This window comes from Trachurus japonicus, chromosome 5 (genome assembly GCF_045865225.1).
Source record: "Trachurus japonicus isolate A0001 chromosome 5, Traja_1.0".
Lineage (NCBI taxonomy): Eukaryota > Metazoa > Chordata > Actinopteri > Carangiformes > Carangidae > Trachurus > Trachurus japonicus.
The window spans coordinates 15794443-15818852 of NC_140911.1; the positions used below are offsets into that span (position 1 = coordinate 15794443).

A 24410-nucleotide genomic window follows, 5' to 3' on the forward strand; every position below is an offset into this window, starting at 1 on the left:
GCTTCCATGCTGCCACCCAGTGTCAGCTCGGAGCATTGTATGCTATTTGGCTTCTGTATGAAAACTCAGATTTTAGAAACGTCACTTTTATTTCATTGATTCACACAGTTGACAGAAATTCTGCTCATATTAATTCCTCTCCCTCTTTTGTCCACCTGGCTTTCACATCATGACATCAACAGGAAATACAAAATAATTCAGGTTAAAAACTGAGTTTCATCTATACAGACACAAACAAAGCTTTGGATGCCAAACAAAGGTGGTTACAGTGATTTGGGCACTTTTTCAGATTGTCAGCAAGAATACACTTAATTTAAAAAAAAAATACTCAAGTAAAAATATGAGGGACACCTGTCATAAAAAACAAAAACAAAAAAAGCAGTCTCTTGGTATCATCTGCTGCATTCAATTACTTTAAAGGCAAAAAAAATAACATTTTAGTAACTTTCACTCTATTTCCATTCAAACACCCACAGAGAAGACCTTGGAGCAAGTAGCAGAGAAACAGACAGCACATACACAGTCCCAGGTGCTGTTTGATCACAGCTCGTCCTTGCCATCCTGAGAGTCTGAGGCCGACGTGCCGTCAGCTTTAGCTTTTTTGGAGTCCTTCTTGGCGACAACTTTTACTGTCTTTTTTGCAGCTGGTTTTGTGTCCTTTTTGTCCACCTGCTTGGCTTGTTTTTTTACTGTCTGTTTCTTTGCAGCAGGTTTGCCTTTGTCTGCCGCCTTGTTCTTTGCCTGGTCTCCAGCTTTGGCCTTTGCTTTCGGAGCAGCTTTGGCTTTCGCTGTTGTTTTGCTGTCTGGCTTTGTGTCTGGCTTTGTGTCTGTTTTGTCCTTCGGCGTGTTAGCTGGCGCATCCGGCTTCTGCTCCGCTGGTTTATCATCTTGATTTTTATCTGTTGTCTCCTGGTCAGCCTGTGCAGGAGGCTCTTGTGTTGCTGCTTGGGGCTCCGAGCCGCCTGTCACCTCGTTCTTACTGAACTCTGCATTCACAGGTGTAGCAAACATCTTCAGCATATCCTCTGCTTGGATTCTCTCCTACAGAAACAATGGGAACATTTGAGGAGAATCAGTATGCATAATAATCCAGTTAGGAATCAAAATACCAGAATCAGAGGCAAAAACAAAAGGCCTATTCATGCTCGATTAGTAAAACTGGGGGAGGGAGTTTGGGTATTTTTTCTTTTCTTTCATTCTATCTACTGTAGGTGTGTGTGTTTCTCATGCAGGACAAACAGTTGCTCATTTGCCTTCAAATTCCTTCCACCAGTCTGCGGTAGTTTATTCTGCATTTTGTGTCTCTGCAGCCACCACGATCCTTTTGTGTAATAAGTTAGATAGACAATGTGCCATGGCAAGGATTTTGTGACTTTATTCAGTGACTGATTTTAAACCATAAACCATTTGAAAGCAGACGCATGTTGACAGCTCACATTGATCATCTACACTGTTCTTACAATTTAAAAATCCAACAAAGCAAGAGACAAGCTTGCTGACATTTTTATACACTGGAAAACCAGTGTATAAAAGAGGAAGAGAAGGACATGACGTGGATACAACCACAGCTGAGAAGAATGTGTGCTTTTTTTTTTGGCACATACTGTACATGGCACTTGGTTGGTGGTTGTTGTATTCTGCATCATTTCATTTTGATCGGGTGGTTGTGGGTCCCATGAGCAGTCACACTTATTATTATTTGTTCATACATTTATGACACTGTGTATTTTGCTTCTGACATATTCATTGGCAGCTGTTGGGAAAATTATTGCTACAATTCTACAGACAATATTTAAAGATGTTGAGAGGAAAAAGTACATTTTTGTGGTTGAATCTAATATTTAGGTTCAATCTTATATTCCATGTTAATGTGAATCGGGATTTATTGCACAACAATTATTACGTTCAGTTGAATTTTCATACTCAACACACTGATCGATGCTGCTGGGAAAGAGTACTGATGTTAATCTACAGAGATCATCTCTACCTTTTCCTGGTGAGCTGGATCCAGAGTGAACCACAGCGCTACAGCGCATCTCTGACCCTTAGTGACAGCTCTGACACCGTGGGGATTTTCTTTTCCTGCACCGAACCCGACCACGCGGCCACACTGTGGACGCACCTCAGCCTGGAGAAGTCCAAAACATAGAACATGCGACATAAAACAAATTAATAATGGTGAACCTTGAAATTCATGGCTGAATTTATATTTACAATATTAGGTATTAAGTAGGGCTGGGCCAAAAAAATCAATTTTTATATCAATCGCGATTTTTTTTCTATTTTTTTATTTTTTTTGGGGGACGACCAATCTTTATTGTACGATCATGTATTCTGTGCCATTACACTCGACAAAGTGAAACCGGCCTGTTGTGTTCGTTTGTTCACAGATATCTATGTGAACAAACGAACACAACAGACAAACTGGTGTGATGTGTGTATTGTTTTTTGTAAATATGACTTATGATGTATTGTGAAGTGTTTGGTTCAACCTGCTCTTGTTTAAGGAAAGAAAATCATAATAATTGAAATATAAAATCGCAATACTTGCTAAAATTGAATCGCAATACTTGTTTAATCAGAATCGCAATTTAAATCGAATCGGGACCCAAAAATCTTTAGAGAATCGATTCGGCACAAAAGCATATTGGCCCAGCCCTAGTATTAAGTATCATAATGTTGCGTTGAATTCAGATGAATATTTACCGTGACTGTTTTGGCGTCCAGCTCGGTGAAAATGAAATCTCCTCCCTCAAAGTCATCATTTAAATAAAGAATGGCACTGCATGGGTGAGGGGGGGGGGGGGGGCAACAGGATGTTATGTGAGTTGTTGATGGAAATAAAAATGTAAAACAGTGTATTTGTGTTCAATGTGCTCACCTGTAGTCTCTGTGTGTGTATGCAGGAGGCTCCTTTATACACTCGTTCAGCTCCGAGACCAGCAGACAGTTGTCCACATGAACTGCGTGACTCAGGTCATCACGGTCCTCCTGCTTCTCTGAACAGCACAAAGAGAAACTCAAACCTTTTAGGCCATAAACCGGTTTGTGCCAGAACAAGGTGCTGGTGACTGAGACATGCACTGAGAAGCATTCAGGAGGACGATTGGAGGCTTGAGCTAGCTGGTTAGTGTGCTAAGAAGTCTTATTGTTGGCCTTGCTTTCCATTACCAGACAGAGCTCTTGGTGAGTAGAGGAATTTGTTGCTGAACTCGCAACATGTTTTAGGCAATAACAAGACAGTTTTAAAATGGTAACTATAGCTATTTAATTTCAATTGACCTGACAAAGAGCGCACTGCTCGAAACGTTGTCCCTTTTTGTAGTCCTCCAATAAATTTTTGTATATTTGGGAGCTTCTACAGTGTGGCGAGTCCTTTCTTCTCTTTGATATTTGCCTCCCTGGACTCAGCACCTGGCTGCACTTCTGGATGTGCGCAAGCCTTTTCTGTTCAACTATAGCTATTTAGCAATATTGGATTGGATTGGATTGGATTGTACTTTATTGTCCCAAAGGGAAATTTGTTTTGGGCTCGGAGCCACTGCATACACAAGACAATACATACAAGACATCCATACAATATACTTTCACACCTTTAACACGTATTCAAAACAGTAAAGGGTGCTTCCACTCTATTACAATTAGGTCATCAGTCATCAAATAGGTCAGTAAAAACAGTCTGTAGAACTGATCAGATCAGCAGCTCTTTAAGTTAAAGTGCTATGTGCGCTGTGGTTCAACAGAGCCAATAACAGAGCCTAAACCAATAAAATAAAACCAGCTATACATAAATAAACTAAAGTGCTACAATTGCATATATTAAAAAAAAGTATAGTCAGTATATACAGTATAAATCTGAACTTGCTCTAGTGGTGGACCTAAGAGGTTGACATAATTTTATGAACTTGACCAGCCAGACTAAACCAGTGGGCCTGTCTTTTCCACATACACACACACAGCACCAGTATATCATGGCTCTCTGACTTACCATCGATGGCAGAGCGACACACCAGGTGGGAATATGCGAAGTAAAGTGGCGTTTCCAGGCTGAAGTACGACTCCAACACCTTCCTCACCTTCTCGCTCAGGTCAAAGAACAGACGAGCACTCTTCAGGGGGACCGTCCCCTCCTGTCCGAGCTGCGGGAAGCAGATGGAGGCAACCAATGTCAGCAAGAAGTTGCACTGACTCTCCACGCACGCAGAAATTGTGGCTGTTTTGTAAATGAGAACATCGGCGGTTTGACCAAACACATATCAGAGCTACAAACCTTGACAGCCTTCAGGACAGTGACTCCCTGGAACAGCTCATTGGGGGAGTGGGGAGAAGTGCGCCCCCTGTAGCCATCTCCTTTCAGAGCAGCTGCCTGGAAAATATTCACCAGGTCAACACTCTTACACACACAATGGAAAAAAAGACACAGACATTGAAAGCATCCAGGCATCCACTGGCACAAGAGGAGCTTCTTCTGTTACTTATTGTCTGTCTTACCGCTGATATTCAAAAAATGACGGTGTCCCAGTGTGTGGAAAAGTTGTTGACACTTTAAAGTACATGTTCTGCTTTCACTGTAATTACATGTCTATTTATACAGCAGTTTTATAAGTCTGCAGTCTTGGATGTTGTTCTGTCCATCCTGTTACTACTTACATTATAAAAGACAATTCTTGACAGAGCTTTGGTTGTCATGGCAGTGAAGTTAAAGCAGAAGTAAGCGATATATTTGTGTTAATATAAGTCTTAAATAGTTATATCTTCCGACAGCAATCACTTACATAGAGTGTTTGGACTGAAACACGGGTCTGTCAGTCACTCTGCTCTGCTCTGAGCCGAAGAGAAAACATTTATCGTATCCTACAGTTTTTATCCAATGAGGAGAGAGAACGGCATGAAGGGCTGTGTGTGCAGCCAAGGGATGCGCCTGAATGTGGTGACGTAGGGACGAGGACTGTTATGGTGCGTTCAAGGCAGCCCGTAACTCGTGTTTTTCCGACCGTGAAGTGGTACCAGTTCGATCTGGTACGAGTTCACGGGTCGGAATTCACGAGTGGCCGTTATAGTGACTTTCACAGGTAAAACAGGTCGGAAAAACACAAGTGGGTTGCCTGGAACGCTACAAAGTCGTAAGTCGTGACTTGAAGCTGTAATTTACGGTTTCAAAAGCCGGCCTGGAACGCAGCATTAGCCAAAACGACCGGTTACTCGCTTACTTCTGCTTTAACTCAACTCAACAAGATGAGAGAAACTTCATTCTACTGATAACTCACATTGGAGAGGCGGTGAAGCTCCCTGCACTCGTCATCATTGATGACTCCATCCAGCAGCACCCGCTGGGAGCCATTCAGCTGCATGGACGTCATGCTTACTCTGATGTCATCATACAACACTGCTCCGCCTGGAAGAGAAAGGAGTCAACCAAACATAGTAAACACAACATTGATTCAAACATTTGGTTGACTAGCAGCACTCGGGGTGACGTGTTTACCTTCCTGTGGTGCTATGATCTTAGTCAAATCTGAAGAATCCTTCTTCTTCTCCTCAACCAGAGTCTCAATCTCCTTCATCAGGTTTCCTATTTCCTCTGTGATTCTTGCTGCAGTCTCTCTGTCTGCTCTAAGAGTGAAACAGCTCTCTGTTAATATAATATATCTTTTACTGCAAATTCACAAGTGTCCTGCACAGATGTTTTTTTTATTATCTTACTTTTGCTTGTCTCTCAGTTTCTTGGGCATGACATCTTCAGGAGTCCATGTGTCCTGAATATAATACATATCGACAGTTACATAAAATGTCCAATACCACCCAGTATATTTCAGTGCTGCATGAAAAGATCCATCACAGTGTGATGGATAATTAACGGTTCGGTCACTCACTGGATCAACAAAGGTGATTCCAAAGGCTTCATATCCAAAGTAGAGAAGCTCTTTCTCCAGTACAGACTGCTGAATGTACTGTTTCACCACCTGAAGATAAAAAAAAAAACAGATGTTACTTGTCTATATCTGTTTTTAATGAGTTAGTTTATGTTCAATACATGAAATATGCTTAGTTCTGTCAGGACCACTATGTCAAAATAATATTTATTTACTTGCACAAGTTTTATTTGGCGGTATGGTACTGTTCTGGGACCCCCTGCTCTTCCACGCACTTCCGTGGAAAGCCTGAGGCAGGAAGAGCACCTCCCTGCCCTTCACGAGCCATCATGAACGGCATAAGCAGGGAGCGCAGCAGCAAAGAAAACCCAGACAGAGCAGAGCAACCAACATGTACAATGACAGGAGGAGCTGGGGTGGAGGTGGGTTGAAAAAAAGCCGGCAGAGGAAGCAGCAGCAGCAGCAAGGGAGGTGACGTCGGGCTAGAGCAGTTTAAATGGCGCGCTCTGAATGCCAGAACTAACGCTACGCTTAATGTTATTCCCAAAAAGGCTCTACACAGGTAAGAGTGACATTAAATATTAAAGAAAATGTATACTTTCATAGTGACCTAATTTGAAAACTGACAACGAGAGGTTGGCAGGGAAAAGGGGGAAAGAGGGATAAAGAGGTAACTAAGCAGACAGAGTGTAAGTCTTTGGGACTCCAGGGGAACACTGCAATTGCACTGTTTCACAGCAGACATGAGTTATCATCGGAGGAAAAGCGCAGGTGTTACTAATGACATTAACAATGGATCAGTTCTATTCATGTGTCCCAGTGTGAGTGTGACAGGGTGCCAGCACTGCAGGCACAGCACCAAGAACCTGAGGCAGCCAGATAGAATTAGCAACCATTCATTTACTTTTATACCAGGGCTGAACAACATGGGGGAAAAAAATAAATAATAATAATCAAATTGCAATTATTTTGGCAGATTTGGCACAATAAGCAGTAACTATAAATACATATAAATACAGGAAGCAGCACTTAAAAGAAAACGTGTGCCTCACCCACACCAATGAGTGGGTTCAGCTGTCAAAGCAAGAGTCTCAGTACCCTGAGAAATAATCACTAAATCATTAATATTAATTGGCAGCTCTATTAACCCAATGTAAATACTGTATGATATGAACATATGGTGCCTGGAGCAGTAAAAAAAAATCTTACAAACTGCTTCTTGAAATAGCAGCCGCCAACGTTTATGTGCTTTAGATTAACATCAGTGCTATTTAATGTCTCTCGTGCCCTTGAGGACGTTTGAGTGCTAATGGAGGCTATTTGTCTTTAAGCGCGTGTTGTGGAGGCTGATTTGCTGCTGATTGTTATGGATTAAGATAACAGCTAAAAATAACTGCACTCATAGTATGGTGCTTTTTGGATGAAGGCCTCGAACTCTGTGTGATGCAAGTGAGACCTATACTGTACCTGTCTGGCCAATATGGTTTCTGCCTTGTCTTCGCCCAACACAGCAGAGTAATAAGCCAGATTCTGCTTCATCACCTCGTCTTCAGGATGGAACAACAGGAAGGTCTTGGCGCACTCTATGGCCCGCTCATACTTCTCACCTGCAGAGACGGGAGAAATGCAATAGGGAGATAAGCAAGCTGGAAAAGTTATGTTACTAAAAGAAAAAGACAAATTTCATTGCTCAGGAAATGGAATAAGAAAAGGTACGGAATTTGCTGTAAAGTTGTTGAATGCACTTGAATATATGTGATTAATCCATTTTTATATGGTATAGTGGTACTCCTTTCCTCCCTGTTCAATTATTTATGTAAATTGACTTTGTACAATTTCCTTTAAAAACCAACCAAATGTCTTTAGCTGCGTTCAAAACTGAAGGTGTGGGGTTTGAGAAATTCAGATGTTTACCAAACAATGGCGTTCGACAAAGATACAAGATGGATAGTGGGAGGTGGAAGATCAAGTGTTTGTGGAGCTCGACTAGAGTTTGTGTCATGATCTGCCCTGAAAGGACCATTTCTGTTTGCTTTTGGACTCTTAAGTGTTTCAACTTTTTTTTTCTTTTTGATCTCCTGATTTTTTTTTTTTGAAATGACTTCCTTTGTATGTCTTGTGGATATTTTACTCCCCATCTTGGTCCTGTTTCCCTTCTTCATGATTGTTTGCCCCTCCCTGATGTGTTTTCCCTGTGCTCAATTGCCCCTGCCTCCTTCTGTGTATTTAGTCTCTGTGCTGCCTGTTGACTGAGTCTGTTTGTCTGTTGTACTTCAGTTTGGATTTGTGATATTTCCCTGCATGTCTTGAACCTTTGCTCCTAGTGTTTGGGGATTTTCTGTTTTGTTTCATTTTTGCCTCTGAATTCCTCAGTGTTTGGACCTTCAGCTTTCGGGATTTATGTATTAGAGACTTTTTGTTATTTAAATCCTCCATTTTTCACCTATCTCTTTATTCTTGTCTGTGTTTGGTTTAATGAGCTCTGAACATTTCATCAAATTTTTGTCTCATCAGACCAGACAGTCTTTTCCCTCTTCTCTCACAGTGCTTTTAAATGCTGGTTGACAAACTCCAGCAGACTGTCATATACTTCTACTCAAAGTGGTCTCTGTCCAGCTGTTGTATCAAAAAGGTCTGATTGATGGATTGCTGCTGAGGTGGATGCACTTTCAGCAGGTCTCTTAACGGCCAACTGGAGGAAGTTGTGATCTTTCAAAACATCTTCTATGTTATTACAGACCACTGTGCTCCTGGAAACACTAAAACACGTCAGTGAAGGGATGAAGGGGTTATATTCTTGCCCTGTTTCATCAGTATTTTATCACAGGGGGTCTACAGAGAGTTCGTAGGACTTGATGCTTTCGTTTTTGTCCTGACATGCACAGTGACCTGTGAGCTTTTCAAAACTATGTCATACAACACACACACTACTTATTTTTCCACATGTGAAATCTGGTTAAAGCAAACAGGAAGCAGATGACCACAAAGTTTGAGCACCACAAACCAGGATCTCTGGTAAATAAAAGATATAAATAAAAGATATATGTTTTTGATTTTTGATTTCACTTATCAAATGTAAATTAATTTATAACTTTTATATGATGATATTATTTCTGGATTTTTTTTATTGATATTCTGTCTCTCACTGTTAAAATAAACTTACCATAAAAACAATCGACCATCCATTTCTTTGTAAGGGAGCAAACTTGCAAAATCAGCAGGGGATCAAACACGTATTTCCCCCACTGTATACACAGTATAAAGAAAGAAAATACCCCCAAATTATTGGCACGGGGGGGTGAGGTATCAGTGTCTATTAAAAAAATGTAATTAGCAAAACTAGATAGATAGCTAGATAGATAGATAGATAGATAGATAGATAGATAGATAGATAGATAGATAGATAGATAGATAGATAGATAGATAGATAGATAGATAGATAGATAGATAGATAGATAGATACGTTTATTGTCATTGTCATTTCCACAACAACGAAATTAAAAGTGCATCTCCTGCAGTGCAAAATTTCATAAAAACATTCCCAAAAAAAAGCATAAAACACACATTGACCACTCATCATTACTCAGTGTTAAGTGCAGTCACTGCTTTGGGGTAAAAACTGTTCTTAAATCTGTTTGTGGTGGCTTTAATTGTCCTGTATCTCCTGCCAGAGGGGAGTAGTTTACAGTGCTCGCTTGCTTTTATTGTGAAGTAGTTTCTATCAGTGGTTATAAATGTCTGATTACTTAATTAAGCCAGATCACCAACATGTTTTCTATTAGAGAGGCCTCTATTTTGCATTTAAGCGCACAGGACAAACACACAAGAAACAGACGCTCAGTGAAGACAGCGCTGAGAGACTCACTGTTGTAGTAGGAGAACTGCAGGTAGTTGAAGTGTGAGGGGAGGAAATCCTCAAAGGGTTTGTCTTTACCGGCTGTGGAGGCCAGCTCCACAGAGCAGTGCTGCTTACAGTTCAGGACCTGCATGTAGTGATCTGACACACAATCACAGTCAGTTACCAACTTTCTTATAGATTGTTTCTGCACAAAGAACCAAAAGATGTAGCAGCGTCTCACCTGTCACGGTTTGGAAGAGGTCTGCGCTGTACTCCATGTAGTTGTATCCATCGTAGTCGTAGGCTCCCTCGCACAGAGCTCTACACTCCTTATCGGCAATGAAGAAGTCATTTACGGCCACTTCAAAGTGTTCAGCTGCCAGCCCGAACGAGTCGTCGCTGTAGTAACTCTTCCCCAGCAGGAACTCAGCCTGAGGGGAGGGATGTGTATTGTTGTTATAAAGCTGTGTGGATTAGTCAGAGTTTACGTGCCACACAATTTTATTCAATTTCTTTAAGTTATTTACTCTATTGCAAGTCCTAACACAGAAATAGTCATATTTTTCTGGAGAAAAATTGACAAAAAAAAAAATTAGCAAGGTCAGCAAAATGTAATTAAAGCAGAAGTAAGCGATCCGGTCGTTTTGGTTAATGCTGCGTTCCAGGCAGGCTTTTGAAACCGTAAATTACAGCTTCAAGTCACAACTTACGACTTTGTAGCGTTCCAGACAACCCACTCGTGTTTTTTCGACCTGTTTTACCTGTGAAAGTCACTGTAACGGCCACTCGTAACTTCCGACCCGTGAACTCGTACCAGATCGAACTGGTACAACTTCACAGGTCGGAAAAACACGAGTTACGAGTTGCCTTGAACGCACCATAACAGTCCTCGTCCCTACGTCGCCACATTCACGCGCATCCCTTGGCTGCACACACAGCCCTGCATGCCGTTCTCTCTCCTCATTGGATAAAAACTGTAGGATACGAGAAATGTTTTCTCCTCGGCTCAGAGCAGAGCAGAGTGACTGACAGACCCGTGTTTCGGTCCAAACACTCTATGTAAGTGATTGCTGTCGGAAGATACAACTATTTAAGACTTATATTAACACAAATATATCACTTACTTCTGCTTTAATATGTCAGGCAAGGAGTCCACTGTGGGCTATGAGGCTAAAATGCCATGAAAGCCAACATATTGGTAGTTTGCGCTCACCATGTGTGATCTGGCTTCCAAATCTTTGAAGTCCTCTGCCTGTACTCCTGCCATCATTTTGTAGTAATCCAGGTTCTGTTTCATCTCCATGTGGTCCGGGTTGGCCTGGAAGAACGTGTGGGCTGCTGCCACCGCCTTGTCCAGCTTATTGATCTGAAACAACAGAGTTCATCTCCTCATCCTCTCTGATTTCAGTTTGTTAATCAGAAACCACCTGGAAGAAAAACCTACAGACTCTTATCTTCTTGTCACGGGTTCCCCCTGGTGTGTGTGGTCACATTTAAGCTACTGTATAAACACAACACTGGCAGAGAGTTGTTATGGCCAACATGCTGCTTCAACATCAAAGAAATCCAATAATCATTCATATAATCTATAGTCATGTTTCAGTCCATCAGACCTGGCTTGTAAATATACTGTTAACTTTACTTTTAGCTCTGTTTTGGTCTCCAGCAACAAGTAAGACCAATACCTGTCTCTTAGTTGATAAATTCCTCCATTCTGCTCACAAACTATACCAGTGGTCCTCGTTAAACACTGTTTGGTGCTGTTCGACAAGAGCATTGTGTGTTGATCAATGATTTTCTCTTAAACAGCTGCAACCAGAGCAGCTAAACAGAAACAAACCGGGAAAGTTAGGGGCTGTGACATGAAAACAATGACATGAATGATTTTGCTTTTTTTCCCCCCATCTTATTGTTTTTGTTCATAGAAATGTGGAATAGTACATGAAGAGGGCAACCTCTTTCATATGAAATGCTGTCTTGTGCTCAGCTTTTGAGAGCTGACAAACTCTAAACTAATAACAGAACTTGCACCTGCCTCACATTGTTACAATAAAACCCACAATGAAGGATTCAATATTCTACATCTAGAGGATGAATTGTTATAGTGAAGTAGTTCTCAAACCTTTTTTCTACACAAAGGACCCCTAAACTGACAAAGTACGATATGACCATGATACAAATTACTTTATTAAAGGGATAGTAGCATTTTTTTTAACGTGGGGTTGCATGATCTCCAAATAGCCCCTAAGTACTTTAATTGCAGTAGCAGACTCTCTGCACTCCTCCCGTTAGCAACGCCAGCCCATAATAGCCCTGCCCAGAGATTTACAACATACAGTGTTGTGAATGGACCCAAAGAAACGGCCTATTTTCGCGGCCTAAAAGAGGTTTTACGTGAAAAAAATTACACAGTTCCATTGTTCGCTATAATATAATTTTTTCCAGCCCTTCAAAGTGCAGGAAAAACACAGTTTTTATTTGGACCTAACCAACTCACGTATCCCTCCGCCCAGGGTTAGCGCCCGCTGATCAGCAGTTGGTTAGGTCCAAATAAAAACTGTGTTTTTTCTGCACTTTGAGGGGCTGGAAAAAATTATATTATAGCGAACAATGGAACTGTGTAATTTTTTTCAGGTTAAACCTCTTTTAGGCCGTGAAAATAGGCCGTTTCTTTGGGTCCATTCACAACACTGTATGTTGTAAACGTATGCACTCCTCCCGTTAGCAACGCCAGCCCATAGCCCTGCCCAGAGTCTTCTACTGCAATTGAAGTACTTAGGGGCTATTTGGAGATCATACAACCCCACGTTAAAAAAAATGCTACTATCCCTTTAATCCCAAAAGGGAAATTCAATTATAACCATGAATCACAGTTTGATAAAGTTTTGTCTAAGGGCCCCCCAACTAATAAATTATCTTCTTTCAGATGTTTTATTGGAGTGGGTGTTGTGAAGCCCATGGCCAGAAAATCCATAGGCTACATTTTGTCATTGTGTTACTTATGGGTGGATTTCTTTCTTTCTTCTTTTTTTTTTTTTGCTGGGATCTCCAAAGAACAACCCCTGGGGTTCTATAAATCTTTTAATAAGACTCACTGATCCAAAGGGCTTTGGAAGTCAGAAATGTAAGTAATCACACTAATATTTATGGACTGAATCTGTTTTACTGCTAAACAAGCTCGACAACTAGCAAGAAGTAGTTATTTGTAGCCTACTTTTTCCGATGACGATACAATTAGGACACAAATTGGGCTATTAGTAAATACACAGAAGCTATGACATGCTTTCTGTTGCAGATTGAAATCTGCCCCGGCTTTTTTCATCATTTTGCTGCTTTCAAGTTCTACCAGAGGGTCGGACTTTTCATCATCCCACAAAGTAGGCTAATCTGTGAATAAAAACTGCTCACACACAAAGAGAAGTGATGTTGATTATGTCTTGAGGTCAAAAGAAACAGGCCTATTTGTTCGTCGCTTCATCAAAGCGTTTTGTTTTTTGTTTTTTTAGGCTACTGCAGTTTATTGAGAGCAATAGAAAAGCAGTGGGTTGGGCCTTTAAACCCATGTCTACATCAGAGTCTACAGAAGCTGACTCCACCTTAAGACGTGGCATGGCTCTGTAGGTTTTTAGGGGGTGGGTTGGGGGTAGTTACAGTAGCCAGCTCCACAATCAACCCTGAGCTGAAGTTTGAATGAGACCGTGAATAAAAACGTGTTTAAGTGTTTTTTTTCATTATCTCTGCGGTGTGTGATGCATTTGTGTCTCCTACTCTGCAGCGGCACCGGACTGCAGCCATCAACTTTCACCCTCCACAGCTCTCTGCCTACTAGATAGCCTACTGTAGTACCCGGTTAGATACCTTGAAATAGGCCACTTGTAGGTAATTATAAGGGGTCCTCTTCTTGAACTCCAGCTCCACGTCTGCACCGACTAGATGCATATTTGGCGAACCCAGTTTCTCAGCCTCGCAGGATTTGACACAGTCCGCCCGTTTCAGGATTTTCTGGAAGAAGCCCAGGTCATCCACAGACCCGGCCCCCGGTATGGGAACTCCGAAGCCGGACAGAGGATCGCCGAAAGCGGACTGGTTTGCGCAGCTCAGCCGGCACTGAGCCTTCACGTTGCGGACCGTAGCCTTGTTCCTGAGCGCCCTCTCCATGTTCAGGATGACCGTCAACCAGTCTCCCCTGTAGTAGGCTTCCACCGCCGTGTCGAAAAGTTTGTCATACGGCTCCAACACCAAGTGGTTGTTCAGATTACTGTCCGATGCGCACAGTGGCACGACAATAATGCACATTATAAACAAAAGCGCATAACGGAGCTCCATGACGCTAAAATCTCAGGGCTCTTCAGCTGAACTGCAGTAGCCGAGCAGTCTGGACCGGAGACTACAGGACCCGGTAGAGAAGAAGGGGTGAAACTCACTTCTTCCTCCGACAGTAACTTGGCTGGAGGTGGGGTTTGAAGAGTTGAGCCCCCGGGCCCGGCAACACCCCCCACTCACTCAGCCCCCACTATACAACATCATCATAGGACTATAGGACTTTATCAATGTATAGGCTTTTATGAAGAAAATTATAATTATAAACTGTGAATTACTCTAGTAGCCTAGAATAAAAGTTTACATGACTGAATGACTGTCTGTGACTGTGTGATGTAGACTATATTGTCAGACGTGGCAGTTCACCTCACACATAAATCAAGACAAACGTCATATTAAATGTGCAAGTGAAGCATTTGCCTGTTTCAACTTGCATTAAGCCACATAGGAGCTTGCATGGCAGAAGAGTGAAATGTGCATTTTCAGCACCAAAGACATGATGGAAATAGTCTGTGTCCAAGTAGTAGCTGCTATATATATTTTTTTTTTAATTATCTGCACTTTTACTTGAGTTGGTTTATTTGTTGGTTGGTTGTTTTGGAAAATGACCCACTTAGGCCTATTTAAAAATATATATATATATTGTGCTTTGACTGCTTCTATGACATTGTTACTTTGAAGCAACAGACAGTGTAAAGAAATTGCTTTTATTTTTGAAAATGTCATTCTGTATTCCTATCTCAATCACAGTCAAATCCTATAGCCTACTGTCAATCATGTTGTGCTTTCAACAGCTGCAGTGTGAACCTGACAGTGCCCTAATGATACTCCCTAGATAAGGATGTGGCAGAAGATTCTGGACCCATTTGATCAAATCCATGTTTGAAATAATTAAAAAATAAAGAAAGAGATCCTTTTGTTTCATCCCAATCCCAATTTATTGGTTGTCAATTCAGTGTCTTTTTGGTACTAATTAGCTACACCTAGGCTTTGTAGCAGATTCTACAAAGATTTGATTTTATTCTTCTTTTTTAGTGTATAAATTCTTGTCATAACCTCTTATGATAACAGTTTTCTTGTTTTTATTAGAGAGATTGTTACATAATAGGCTAGTAAGGTTTTGGATGAAATAAGTTGACATTCACAATTTATTTCTTATTTCAGTAATGCATTTTTTTTGGTTAGATACAAACATGGGAAGAGAAAATACTTTTTAAAAAATGAAATAAAACCTAACTTCAACAGCTTTTTGTTAAACCTCCTCTTTTTTTTCATTTAAGAGAGCTTCTGAGGATATTAGGCCTCAATCAATTGTATTTAGGCTATTTATTTTAGAAATATAACATGTGGAGTGCGCCCGCAAAGGATCACGGGAGAAGCCTGATCAGTGGGGGAGTAGCATGGATGTATTATATTATTATAGGAGTAGCCTACCACGAAAAACAAGAAGATAATTGCAGGTTTGGCTCTTAATTCTCGTGTTTTATACGCCAGGGGCTTCTTGTGTGATGCGAAGCTATTTTTTTGTTTTGTTCAAAATGTCATAGCACAGCTACTGTTTAATATGTGGCAGTTTCTTTACTCTTGTCTGTTTCTTAAATTTGTTTTCTCCAATAGTGACTTATCTCGTCTTGCTTAAACGCTCTGTGGTGAGGCTGGGCTGTTGTTGTGCCTGAACACAAATACAAGTCATCCTGGTCACACAGTTTATAAGTTAATTATAAATTGATTACATGAAATTATTTTAAGTTAAATGTAAATGAACCTGTCCAAAACATACATTCTGTATCACCGATAAAGTCTAACGGTGTGTTTTAATTTAACTTTTTTTTTTTTTTTTTTACACAGGCACAAGTACGGCTACCTACCACTTCAGGCTGAATGGGGCGGAGAGTTAGGACCCCGTGAAGCCTCCTTTGGTCAAATATTAGCTGGTTACAAAAGCAGCTGGTGGACAGACTGGGCTTTGGTTACATTCACACACGAGTTTAACTGTGAAAACTGGAAGACGACAGCATGGACAGGACGGTCAGCCTCCCCAGTCAGCCTGACAAAACCACTACAGGTTTGTTTTAACAGATTTACTGGATGTAAACCTCGTGTTAACCTAAACCCAGTAAACTAGAGCCAACTGGAGCTGTGGTGTAACAACTCATCACAGTAGCCTAGTCCTGTTTTATAGAGCAGTGGAAGTTATTATTAACAAAAGTAAACTGTAATATACACAAACATATACACGTGTATTAATAGTGGATTGTGCATAAGCTGAATAAGTTCAGTCAAAATGTTGATTTTTTTTTTTTTTTTTAAAGGCTTGTGCTTAGTGTAAATGGCTATTACCCTGTCATATATGAATGTTTTTACTGGTGGTAGGGTCTGTTGTTACAGTGCAGTAGATACAGCAGCAGCAGCAGAAGTTGTAGTGGTTACATCAGTGGCATCTATGCAGAAGAAGTTACATTATATCACTGGTTCGGTTTCATGTGATGTAACCTGTGTGTATTTACCACAGTGACCCTGGTTGAGAGCAGCAGCGCCCCCAACGGGCTCGAACTGGTCAGCTCCTACCAGACACACAGGGTGGGAGACCCCATGGACCTGGTGGCCCTGGCATCACAAGTACAGAAGGTTTGTGTGTAACTTGTGGCTTTATTTAAATTTAAACACAAACTCTGGAAATGTACGCACCAACATTTGTGATAGAGTTTAATATAATAGAAATGTTTTCCCTCTGTTTGTCAGGGAGATGATTTTATCAAAGCCAATGCCTGCAACAAACTGACTGTCATTGCTGATCAGATCAGATACCTGCAGGAACAAGCAAAAAAGGTAAGAGAGTACACCAGTGTTTTTCAACCTTGGGGTTGCCTGAAATGTCTAATATTTGAAAAAAAATTACTGATAAAGATATCTTTTTAACTAATTATTATTATTTTTTAAATTATGATTAAAAACACCACACACACAATCTTATACAACTGTATTCTATACTTTCACTTTCTCGAATAGTTCAAATAAAATGCAGCACATAAAAATGTTGGGAACTAGTACTGGAGTACACCCTTTATACTGACGTTACTTCTTGTTTTTGCAGTTTTTTTGTTGCTATTTTACACTTGATCACACCAGAAGGCATAAATTGGGCAGGTTAAGGACCCTAAATGCACGCAAAATCTTATCAGCTATTATGTCCAAATCAGTCTTTGTACCCTGACATGACTGTGTAATAACAGCATGAAATGGGAATAGTAGTAGAAGAAGAAAAAATAACTAAAGAATACTTATTTTTCTTCTCTTTTTTCCAGGTTTTAGAAGAGGCTAAAAGAGATGCTGACCTTCACCACGCTGCCTGTAATATTGTGAAGAAACCAGGCACTATGTACTACCTCTATGAGCGGCCATCTGGACAGAAATACTTCTCCATCATCTCTCCCAAGGTTCGACATCATACCGATCAATGTTATGTCACCCTGTCTGCTCAGGGAGAGTTACAAAACGCCAGTACTAGTTACTTAACAAACCCCTCAGGGTTGAGTAACAACACCTGGAAGCATGTGTTTATAATGTTGGTAGTTGGAGGAGTTTGGTGGTCAAAGTTCATACAAACCAGAAGGAGGAGCTGATAGAGAGCTGCTGACAACAACACAGGCAGTTCAGGTTGGATTTGGCTGGTTACAGTTTAGCTATGTGGAAATTTGGCAGCTGTTAAAGACATGGGGAGTTAGTTAGACGCAGCCATAGATGAGAATAAAATAGGCTGTCATACAGAAGGATCCCCAGAGAATACAGTTGGTTCATTTTTCATAGTTTTGTTTCAAGGTGGTTTATACAAACGCAGAATGTTTATTCTCTAAGATCATTTTATGAGGTGAAAATTAACAAGCCGGGTATATTTCCTTAAAATGAAAAAGGGTGAATGAGACTACACACATACTCTGGTCCACAATTTGTGGAAGCAATTGGGTTTTAAAAGCTGCCACAAATCTCATGATGATGACATAATCCTGTTTTTTCTCTCCTCTGAAGGAATGGGGTCCTAGTTGCCCTCACACATTTGTTGGTGCATTCAAACTCCAACATGACATGTCCTGGACCCCCATTGCAGACGTGGAGAAGAGGGACGCAGAGTTCGCCATCATGGACAAACTTCTCAGCAGCAAGACGGCCTTACCACCCTTCACAGAACCCAACTTCAGAGGCCTCTCTGATTAAAGGACTGCTGGCGATGGGATGAATAATGGACTGGGATTTTATAAAGGACACATGGTGGAGAGTAATTGTCAGTTTGAACTGAGAAGAATCCACACATGCATTTAAATCACCGATTTACAAAGTGTCACAAGGTCTCTGTGACTTTCAGATACTGCCTTAAGTATTTAAAGGGACAACGAGGAGTTTTTATTTGGTTATAAAAAAGTCTCACGTTAATGTGGATGAATCTCCGCTACCCACACTTGTTAATGGCTCCATTTTCGATAAATATATCGCTCTGTCTCTATCGTTATTTTGTTATTATTAGTGGTGGCGGAAACGCTGGTCGAGCCGACCAGCGTTTCCTTCGTGGCGAGTCATGAGAATAACGCAGCCAAATCGCCGTTTATGGTCGGAACTACGACGGTATGTGAACCTCTTTGAACCTCTGACTTTAATTATTGATGAATGAAAATATGAGTCTGTCTTGCGCCGAAGAATTTTACGGTGCGCGCGGAGGCTCATAAATGTAGTGTGAAAACGCTTCGCAAAACTCCTCGTTGTCCCTTTAATGCATAATTAATTACACATTTTATTTTATATACTCACAACCTTAAGGATGCTTTTTTAAAACCTGGAATTTGCTACTCTGGCAAACCTGTGCATGGGCACTTCCAGCAATTAATATTTAGCAAATAATTTGCTTAATAGCTGATTCAGATTCAGTTGGTTAAGATATGGTGAAAGTTTAAGCTGCTCCATGGGTTTTTTATTTTTATTTTAAATAAAAGTTTTGTTTTTTTTCTCACCAGAATGAACTGTGTGTCATTGAGAACAAATTTAATTAAATGTGAATATGTAAATAATAAACAGAACACACATTTCCTTCCTCTTTTTAGGTCTTAAATCTTGCATTGTTGACATCCATATTTTGTTATTAGAAGCCATCTTCTTTGTGTGTTTCTGTTTGTTAGTGTGTTCCCACTAGCTGGTGTTGGTCAGTGAACAGCCTGACAACAGTGGCAGAGTATGATGCATGTGTATGAGTAAATAAATGAATTAATGAGGAAAAAAAAAAAACAGCCCCACTTGTGAGGACACGTTTGACTTGTTCATTTATTCTAGTTACCTGGATTATTTATTAGTTTTTTTCAATCCTTATTTTTCATGTCTTTTTATTTGTTAATACAATTTGGTAAATACAACATTCCTTTCACACATTATTTTTATTCCAGGTTAAGAAAATTAAAGTGCAAGAACTTAATTTTAAATCAGCCATCTTTGGTTATTTAACTTAAAGTACAGTTGAATTTCTCAAAGAGATGACAGATCAAGTGATTAAAAGTCAGCTATTAAAAAAAAAAACAGTCTGAAGCATCACAGTCAGCTGTGAGTGTCTCCCTGTGAAGACGTGAGAGTCAGTAGATAGGAACTTAGGTGAGGCAAGAGCTGCCAGTTGTCTGTGGCGATGTCGACGTGCACGGCGTCTTCCTCCGACCTGACCTTCAGCAGCATGTGATACTGTGGAGGGAGGAAGAAAAGCACCTTGAACTCTTCTCTATGGGCCAAGTCTGAGACGAGGTAGGGGAGGAAGTGCTTCTCCACCAGAGAAATCAAAGCCGCCTCCTTCAGCTGGCAGCAAAACAGGCTGACGGCACAGTCCTCACTCTCCGAGCAGAATTCATCCCATAATCCTTCAAACAGGTTCAGTTTGTCTCCTCGTTGCCAGGCCGGGAGTGCGGGCAGGGGCGTGAAGGCCTGCTGGAAGGCCACGTGGACGTCGGGCAGCACGGTGTGCCAGGAGAGCCCGTCCTGGGTGGTGAAGATGGCGCTGGCGTGGAGGGCGGTGGGGTACGGCCTCCTCGGCTTCAGCCTCAGCTTCACCACCGGCGACGGCCGCCGCTCCCTGAAGAGACAGGGGACGCTGATGTCGGCCAGTTCTTCGTAGTGGTCGTCGGTGAGGCCGAAGTGCAGGCGGATGCTGAACAGCCGATCGAAGCGGGAGTCGTGAGCCTCGGTGTGAACCAGCTGGTAGCTTAAGACGATTTCTGAGGCAAAGTCGGGGTTGTTGAACTGACCTCTATAAGCTCCCAGCGTCGTGTTCACGTCCGCGGCTTCCTGCGTCTCGTTCTGGTTGGGGACGCTTTCTTCAGCCGGCTGGGTTTCTTGACGCGAGCCAGAATTCAATTCAACCAAACCGAATATCGCTTTCTCCGTCTGGTGAACGGTCAGCACGCCGGTCAGCCCCTCGCTCTCGGACATGAGGCTCGACAGCGACCGCTTCTTGACCTGACGCCCTCCCTCGGTGGCTCCCTGCGCCAACACCCCGGCCAGCTTCTCTCGCGACAGCGTGGTGAGAAGCGCGTAGTAGAGACGGGCGTGGTCCTGGACATCCGTGTCTCCGTAGCGGCAGGAGAGATGCTGCAGGACGTCGGCCAGAGGGATGAGCAGCGAGTCCAGACCGGGGTGGACGAGGAGGCGACGGCAAACTCCCAGCACGCTGTTCCCCAAACGCCAGTCTCCGCTCACGCACAGCGAGGAGGAAGACGGAGTGATGACGCTGGACAGGAAGCCGAGGGTGGCGTCCTGAGGGATTTTCCCTTCCTCCGCCACTCGTGCCAGCATCCTGAGGTGCCAGCGGAGGTCCTGCAAGGTCAGCTGGGTAAGCGGCGCGTTAGTGATGACTCTCTGCAGCTCCGCGAGCAGCTCCACGGCCCAGCTGGACTCAGACAGCCGGTCCTGAGTCTGGTCGGCCAGGCTGATGAGGTGCGGGGCCAGATGTGCGTGGTGGAGGTAGAGCGTACAGAGCTTCTCTATCAGGCCGTTAGAGTAGCGCTCCATGTTGTAGAAGTAGGAGAGGAAGAGGAAAACAGCCCGGAAGAAGGTCACGACCATCTCTCTGCTGCCTTTGTTCTCGACGATGTGCAGCAGCGAGCTGAGGTGCTGGTAGAGGTAGGCCAGCCCCCGACCCTCCGACCCTCCTTCGTCCCCCTCTCCGTCCCCGTCCCCGTCCTCCGCCTCCTCCAGGTAGACCAGACACAGCAGGTTGAGTCGGGCCAGCATGGTGGTGCTGTCATTGAACATGGTGGGCACGAGGGCCGAGGCCAGCCGGGGGGTGAGCAGCACCGGGAGCGACTCATCGCCGTCGCCGAGGTCGATCGGTCGGTTCTCGGGGAAGTGAAGGATGCAGGCCATGTAGAAAAGCTTCTCGGGCGTACTGAGCAAGGGATGCTGGGAGAGCACGACCAGTCGCTTGAGCATGAAGGCTTCGTCCTCGGCGCTGAACAGGCTGTCTGTGAAGGCGCACTTCATCAGCAGCGTGGTGTGGAGGAGAGAGACCTGGAAGCAGACGGAGGAAGATTTACTCACAACATCACACCACTCTGTAGAGGTTTTTCCTTTGCCAGGTATTTACATTGTGTAAATACATTTCTAAAAATGCACTCCATAAGATCACAGTTATAATTAATTAATACCAAAATATGGCATTTTAACAGACCATATAAAGTTACTCAGTGCTAGTGTGCTATCTCTGGTGCTCATGATAGTGTGTGTTTTCTGAGACAATGTGTTGTTTACTCAGGATAATCAAAATATCATTCAGGTTCAGTGGGAAGAGACACAAAACTGCTCACAAACAGTAGAAAGTGAGTGATAAATTGTTTTCCTCTGTATTCTGTTTGACACAAACCTTGCTCGTGCCGAGCAGTCGCAGCAGCTGAGCTCTGAATATGGCCGGAGGGACACCGGGCACCATGGCCACCACCTCTATCAGTCTGTGTAATAGCGCCGCCTGACACAGAGGAGTGAGGAGGTAGGACTCCTCCAGGAGGGAGGACAGGACCGAACGTAACTCCTTACAATCAGGCCCAGTCTGGAGGGTGGGCACTGTACCCATGGGTCCCAGGATGAGAGAGGACAGCAGCAGGGACGAGTCTTTGTTAGTGGTCAGGCCTGAGTCTGGGTCCGCCTCCCAAGCAACCGATGTATTCCCTCCCACAAGAGCTTTAAGCTGCACAGCGCCGGCTCCGCTCTCCTGGGTCAGCTGATACACGGCGTTCCTCAGCACCAGACTGTGGAGTCCTGCGTAGGCCTGGTGGAGCCTGAAGGTCTCTCTCTGCCGGAGCCCACTCAGCAGCTCCACGTGCTGGGAGAGCAGACCGGGAGAGCAGGCCTCCAGCTCCCGCAGACAGTCGCAAGCTGTGATCCGGACAGAGTGGAGAGCGCCGTCAGCGTGGAGGTCACCGGCGTCCTGGGAAATCTGAAGGAGCAGGTCCAGGAAATCTTGAGCCGCACGGCAACGGCTGCTCACAGAGGAAGTGCAGACGAGCACGGAGGTGAGGGCCAGGAGGAGGTGGCAACGAAACTGTGCAGCCTTGGTGGGGGGGCACTGGGCGAAGACTGACATGAGATCCAGGGCCGTCTCCTCGCCCACGGAGACTGAAGGACACAGCAGAGCTGGATACTCGCACAGTGGCGACAAGAGGAGGACCTGAGGTCAAAGTAACAGTTCAGATTTACAGATGTGGATCTTTTGTCATTCTCACTCAAAAATTACACATTAATCAAATGTTGATTTATCTTCACCTGATTACCACTGTCTCGGCTTTCAGACACAAACATTTCCCCTTAACAGGGCCGTTGTATAGGGGAGAAAGGTGATGATAATTCTAGGGGCCCAGCGCCCAATGTGGCCCATAAAAAACCCCAGTAGTCTAATCTTTGTATGACTGAATTATTCTGCATAAGATCCTGACTAATACTCATAGTAATGCTGCATTAGCATCAAAACAAAGTAGGCTAAATAAGAAATGATAATACATACAGTACGTAGTCTATGAAAAAAAGTGGAAAAGTCAGGGGCCCACTTTAGTATTCTTTCAGGGGGCCCAGAATTCCTAGCAACGGCCCTGCCCCTTAAAGCACAAATGTTATCATTAAAATACCTACATAAAGAATTTCTTTTATTATTAGTATTATTATATCTACCTCATAGATTCAGTCATTGTATACGTGCATAACCTCGAAACAAATACAGAAGTACAGGGTTTCATTATGACATGTAGCTACAGTGACAACCACAATTCAACGCTTTGTTTGTTAACTTATTTTTTTTACCTTGACACTGTAACTGGCTCTGTCATCTCGGAGCTCGTAGAGCAGCTCTGCCAGGAAAGTCTCTGCTGTTGTCCCGGAGAGGAAGCGGGACGGGCTGAGGGAGAAAGAGGTGATCCTGTCGGCCCAGTTCACCGCCATTTGTCGCTCAGATCGCAGACCTCGGCACAGAAACAGTGGCTTAGTGGCTCTTTAGCTCACCCCTATGCCATTGCCTACAGTAACGATTTATTCCAAAAGGATTGCACACACCTTTTGCTGCAGACACCAACCATGGATCTATTATAAGACCATGACACCAACCCATGATCTAAACACATAGCAGGTGACTTCCGTGTTTTGTCACGTGCATATTTAGTGCCGGTGACGTGTCACATAGCAGCCCCTGCTGCTCCGGAGGGTTAATATAATGTTTGTTTTCTACTATTGATCTGTCTATGTACTTATTTTCCTATGATATTATTTTCTATCTTTATTTATTTATTCATTTATTTATTTATTGTCTGTTTGTCTCTACAGTTGTTCGCTTTGTCTTATGTTATTGTCTATTGATGCTGGTTATGTATGTAGCCTGTGTCAGTATTCTGACAATTTGCATTTAAAATAAAGGCAGAAAAAAAACTTTCATCGTCTCTTTGTCATTAATTTTAACTTACCGGTAGTCTGTGGACTCATTGGACTTATCTTTGGTATCTTTGGTGTCCCTAAGCATTTTTGTCCCACTATTTTCTGGAGGAGGTAGTTGTCGTCCCCACAGCGTATGATGATTAGCCTACTAGTAAATTGATTCAACTAAACTGAAATATTTTATCGAACAACCCCGACTTTTTTTGTATACCAACCGTGGCGTGCTACATTTCTCTGGTTGGTTTTAGGAGTGCCTGAGAAATCATATTTTTCTGTTATGTTATAGTGTTGTGACGTTCACGAACGAACCGATTCTATTGAACGGCTCGTTAACATGAACGATGGGAACCGAGTCACAGCTGGGAACCGTTCTTTTTTTTTTTTTAAACATCTCTGTGTGTTCATAACAGTCAATTGAAGCTGCTCCATTGTCTACGTAAGTGGCA

At 42.8% G+C, this 24410-nt stretch overlaps 3 protein-coding genes and 1 long non-coding RNA gene across 4 annotated transcripts; 2 read left to right on the top strand and 2 right to left on the bottom strand.

The window, feature by feature from the left end:
• Positions 1 to 319: 319 nt before the first annotated feature.
• Positions 320 to 14161, bottom strand: p3h1 (prolyl 3-hydroxylase 1). The gene is made up of 15 exons (XM_085776521.1): positions 13570 to 14161; positions 10925 to 11077; positions 9953 to 10142; positions 9739 to 9870; positions 7341 to 7480; positions 5874 to 5963; positions 5704 to 5756; positions 5486 to 5613; positions 5268 to 5395; positions 4271 to 4366; positions 3989 to 4139; positions 2882 to 2999; positions 2707 to 2782; positions 1988 to 2128; positions 320 to 1041 (listed from the first exon to the last, which is right to left on the bottom strand). The coding sequence occupies exons 1-15, from the start codon at positions 14035 to 14037 to the stop codon at positions 541 to 543; spliced, it is 2565 nt and encodes an 854-aa protein (XP_085632647.1). The 5' UTR covers positions 14038 to 14161; the 3' UTR covers positions 320 to 540.
• Positions 14162 to 15917: 1756 nt separating this feature from the next.
• Positions 15918 to 18431, top strand: c5h1orf50 (chromosome 5 C1orf50 homolog). Its single transcript, XM_085776526.1, has 5 exons — positions 15918 to 16096; positions 16544 to 16659; positions 16774 to 16860; positions 17337 to 17468; positions 18058 to 18431. The coding sequence occupies exons 1-5, from the start codon at positions 16048 to 16050 to the stop codon at positions 18241 to 18243; spliced, it is 570 nt and encodes a 189-aa protein (XP_085632652.1). The 5' UTR covers positions 15918 to 16047; the 3' UTR covers positions 18244 to 18431.
• A 506-nt stretch (positions 18432 to 18937) lies between these two features.
• LOC146987373 (uncharacterized) lies at positions 18938 to 19322 on the top strand. Its single transcript, XR_015035840.1, has 2 exons — positions 18938 to 19080; positions 19122 to 19322. It is a non-coding gene; the product is annotated as an uncharacterized LOC146987373 (long non-coding RNA).
• Positions 19323 to 19445: 123 nt separating this feature from the next.
• Positions 19446 to 23681, bottom strand: ap5b1 (adaptor related protein complex 5 subunit beta 1). Its single transcript, XM_085776525.1, has 3 exons — positions 23341 to 23681; positions 21914 to 22714; positions 19446 to 21561 (listed from the first exon to the last, which is right to left on the bottom strand). The coding sequence occupies exons 1-3, from the start codon at positions 23476 to 23478 to the stop codon at positions 19606 to 19608; spliced, it is 2895 nt and encodes a 964-aa protein (XP_085632651.1). The 5' UTR covers positions 23479 to 23681; the 3' UTR covers positions 19446 to 19605.
• Between the last annotated feature and the right edge of the window lie 729 nt (positions 23682 to 24410).

Excerpts from the sequence above, each read along its gene's own strand:
- p3h1 (XM_085776521.1), bottom strand. The coding sequence starts at position 14,037 with ATGGAGCTCCGTTATGCGCTTTTGTTTATAATGTGCATTATTGTCGTG. Across the intron at positions 5,614-5,703 it reads AAACTGAGAGACAAGCAAAA|AGCAGACAGAGAGACTGCAG; the intron begins GTAAGATAATAA and ends TTTCACTCTTAG. Across the intron at positions 1,042-1,987 it reads ATCCAGCTCACCAGGAAAAG|GAGAGAATCCAAGCAGAGGA; the intron begins GTAGAGATGATC and ends TTGTTTCTGTAG.
- c5h1orf50 (XM_085776526.1), top strand. The coding sequence starts at position 16,048 with ATGGACAGGACGGTCAGCCTCCCCAGTCAGCCTGACAAAACCACTACA. Across the intron at positions 16,097-16,543 it reads GCCTGACAAAACCACTACAG|TGACCCTGGTTGAGAGCAGC; the intron begins GTTTGTTTTAAC and ends TATTTACCACAG. Across the intron at positions 16,660-16,773 it reads TGGCATCACAAGTACAGAAG|GGAGATGATTTTATCAAAGC; the intron begins GTTTGTGTGTAA and ends TCTGTTTGTCAG.
- ap5b1 (XM_085776525.1), bottom strand. The coding sequence starts at position 23,478 with ATGGCGGTGAACTGGGCCGACAGGATCACCTCTTTCTCCCTCAGCCCG. Across the intron at positions 22,715-23,340 it reads GAGCCAGTTACAGTGTCAAG|GTCCTCCTCTTGTCGCCACT; the intron begins GTAAAAAAAATA and ends CTTTGACCTCAG. Across the intron at positions 21,562-21,913 it reads GACTGCTCGGCACGAGCAAG|GTCTCTCTCCTCCACACCAC; the intron begins GTTTGTGTCAAA and ends GTCTGCTTCCAG.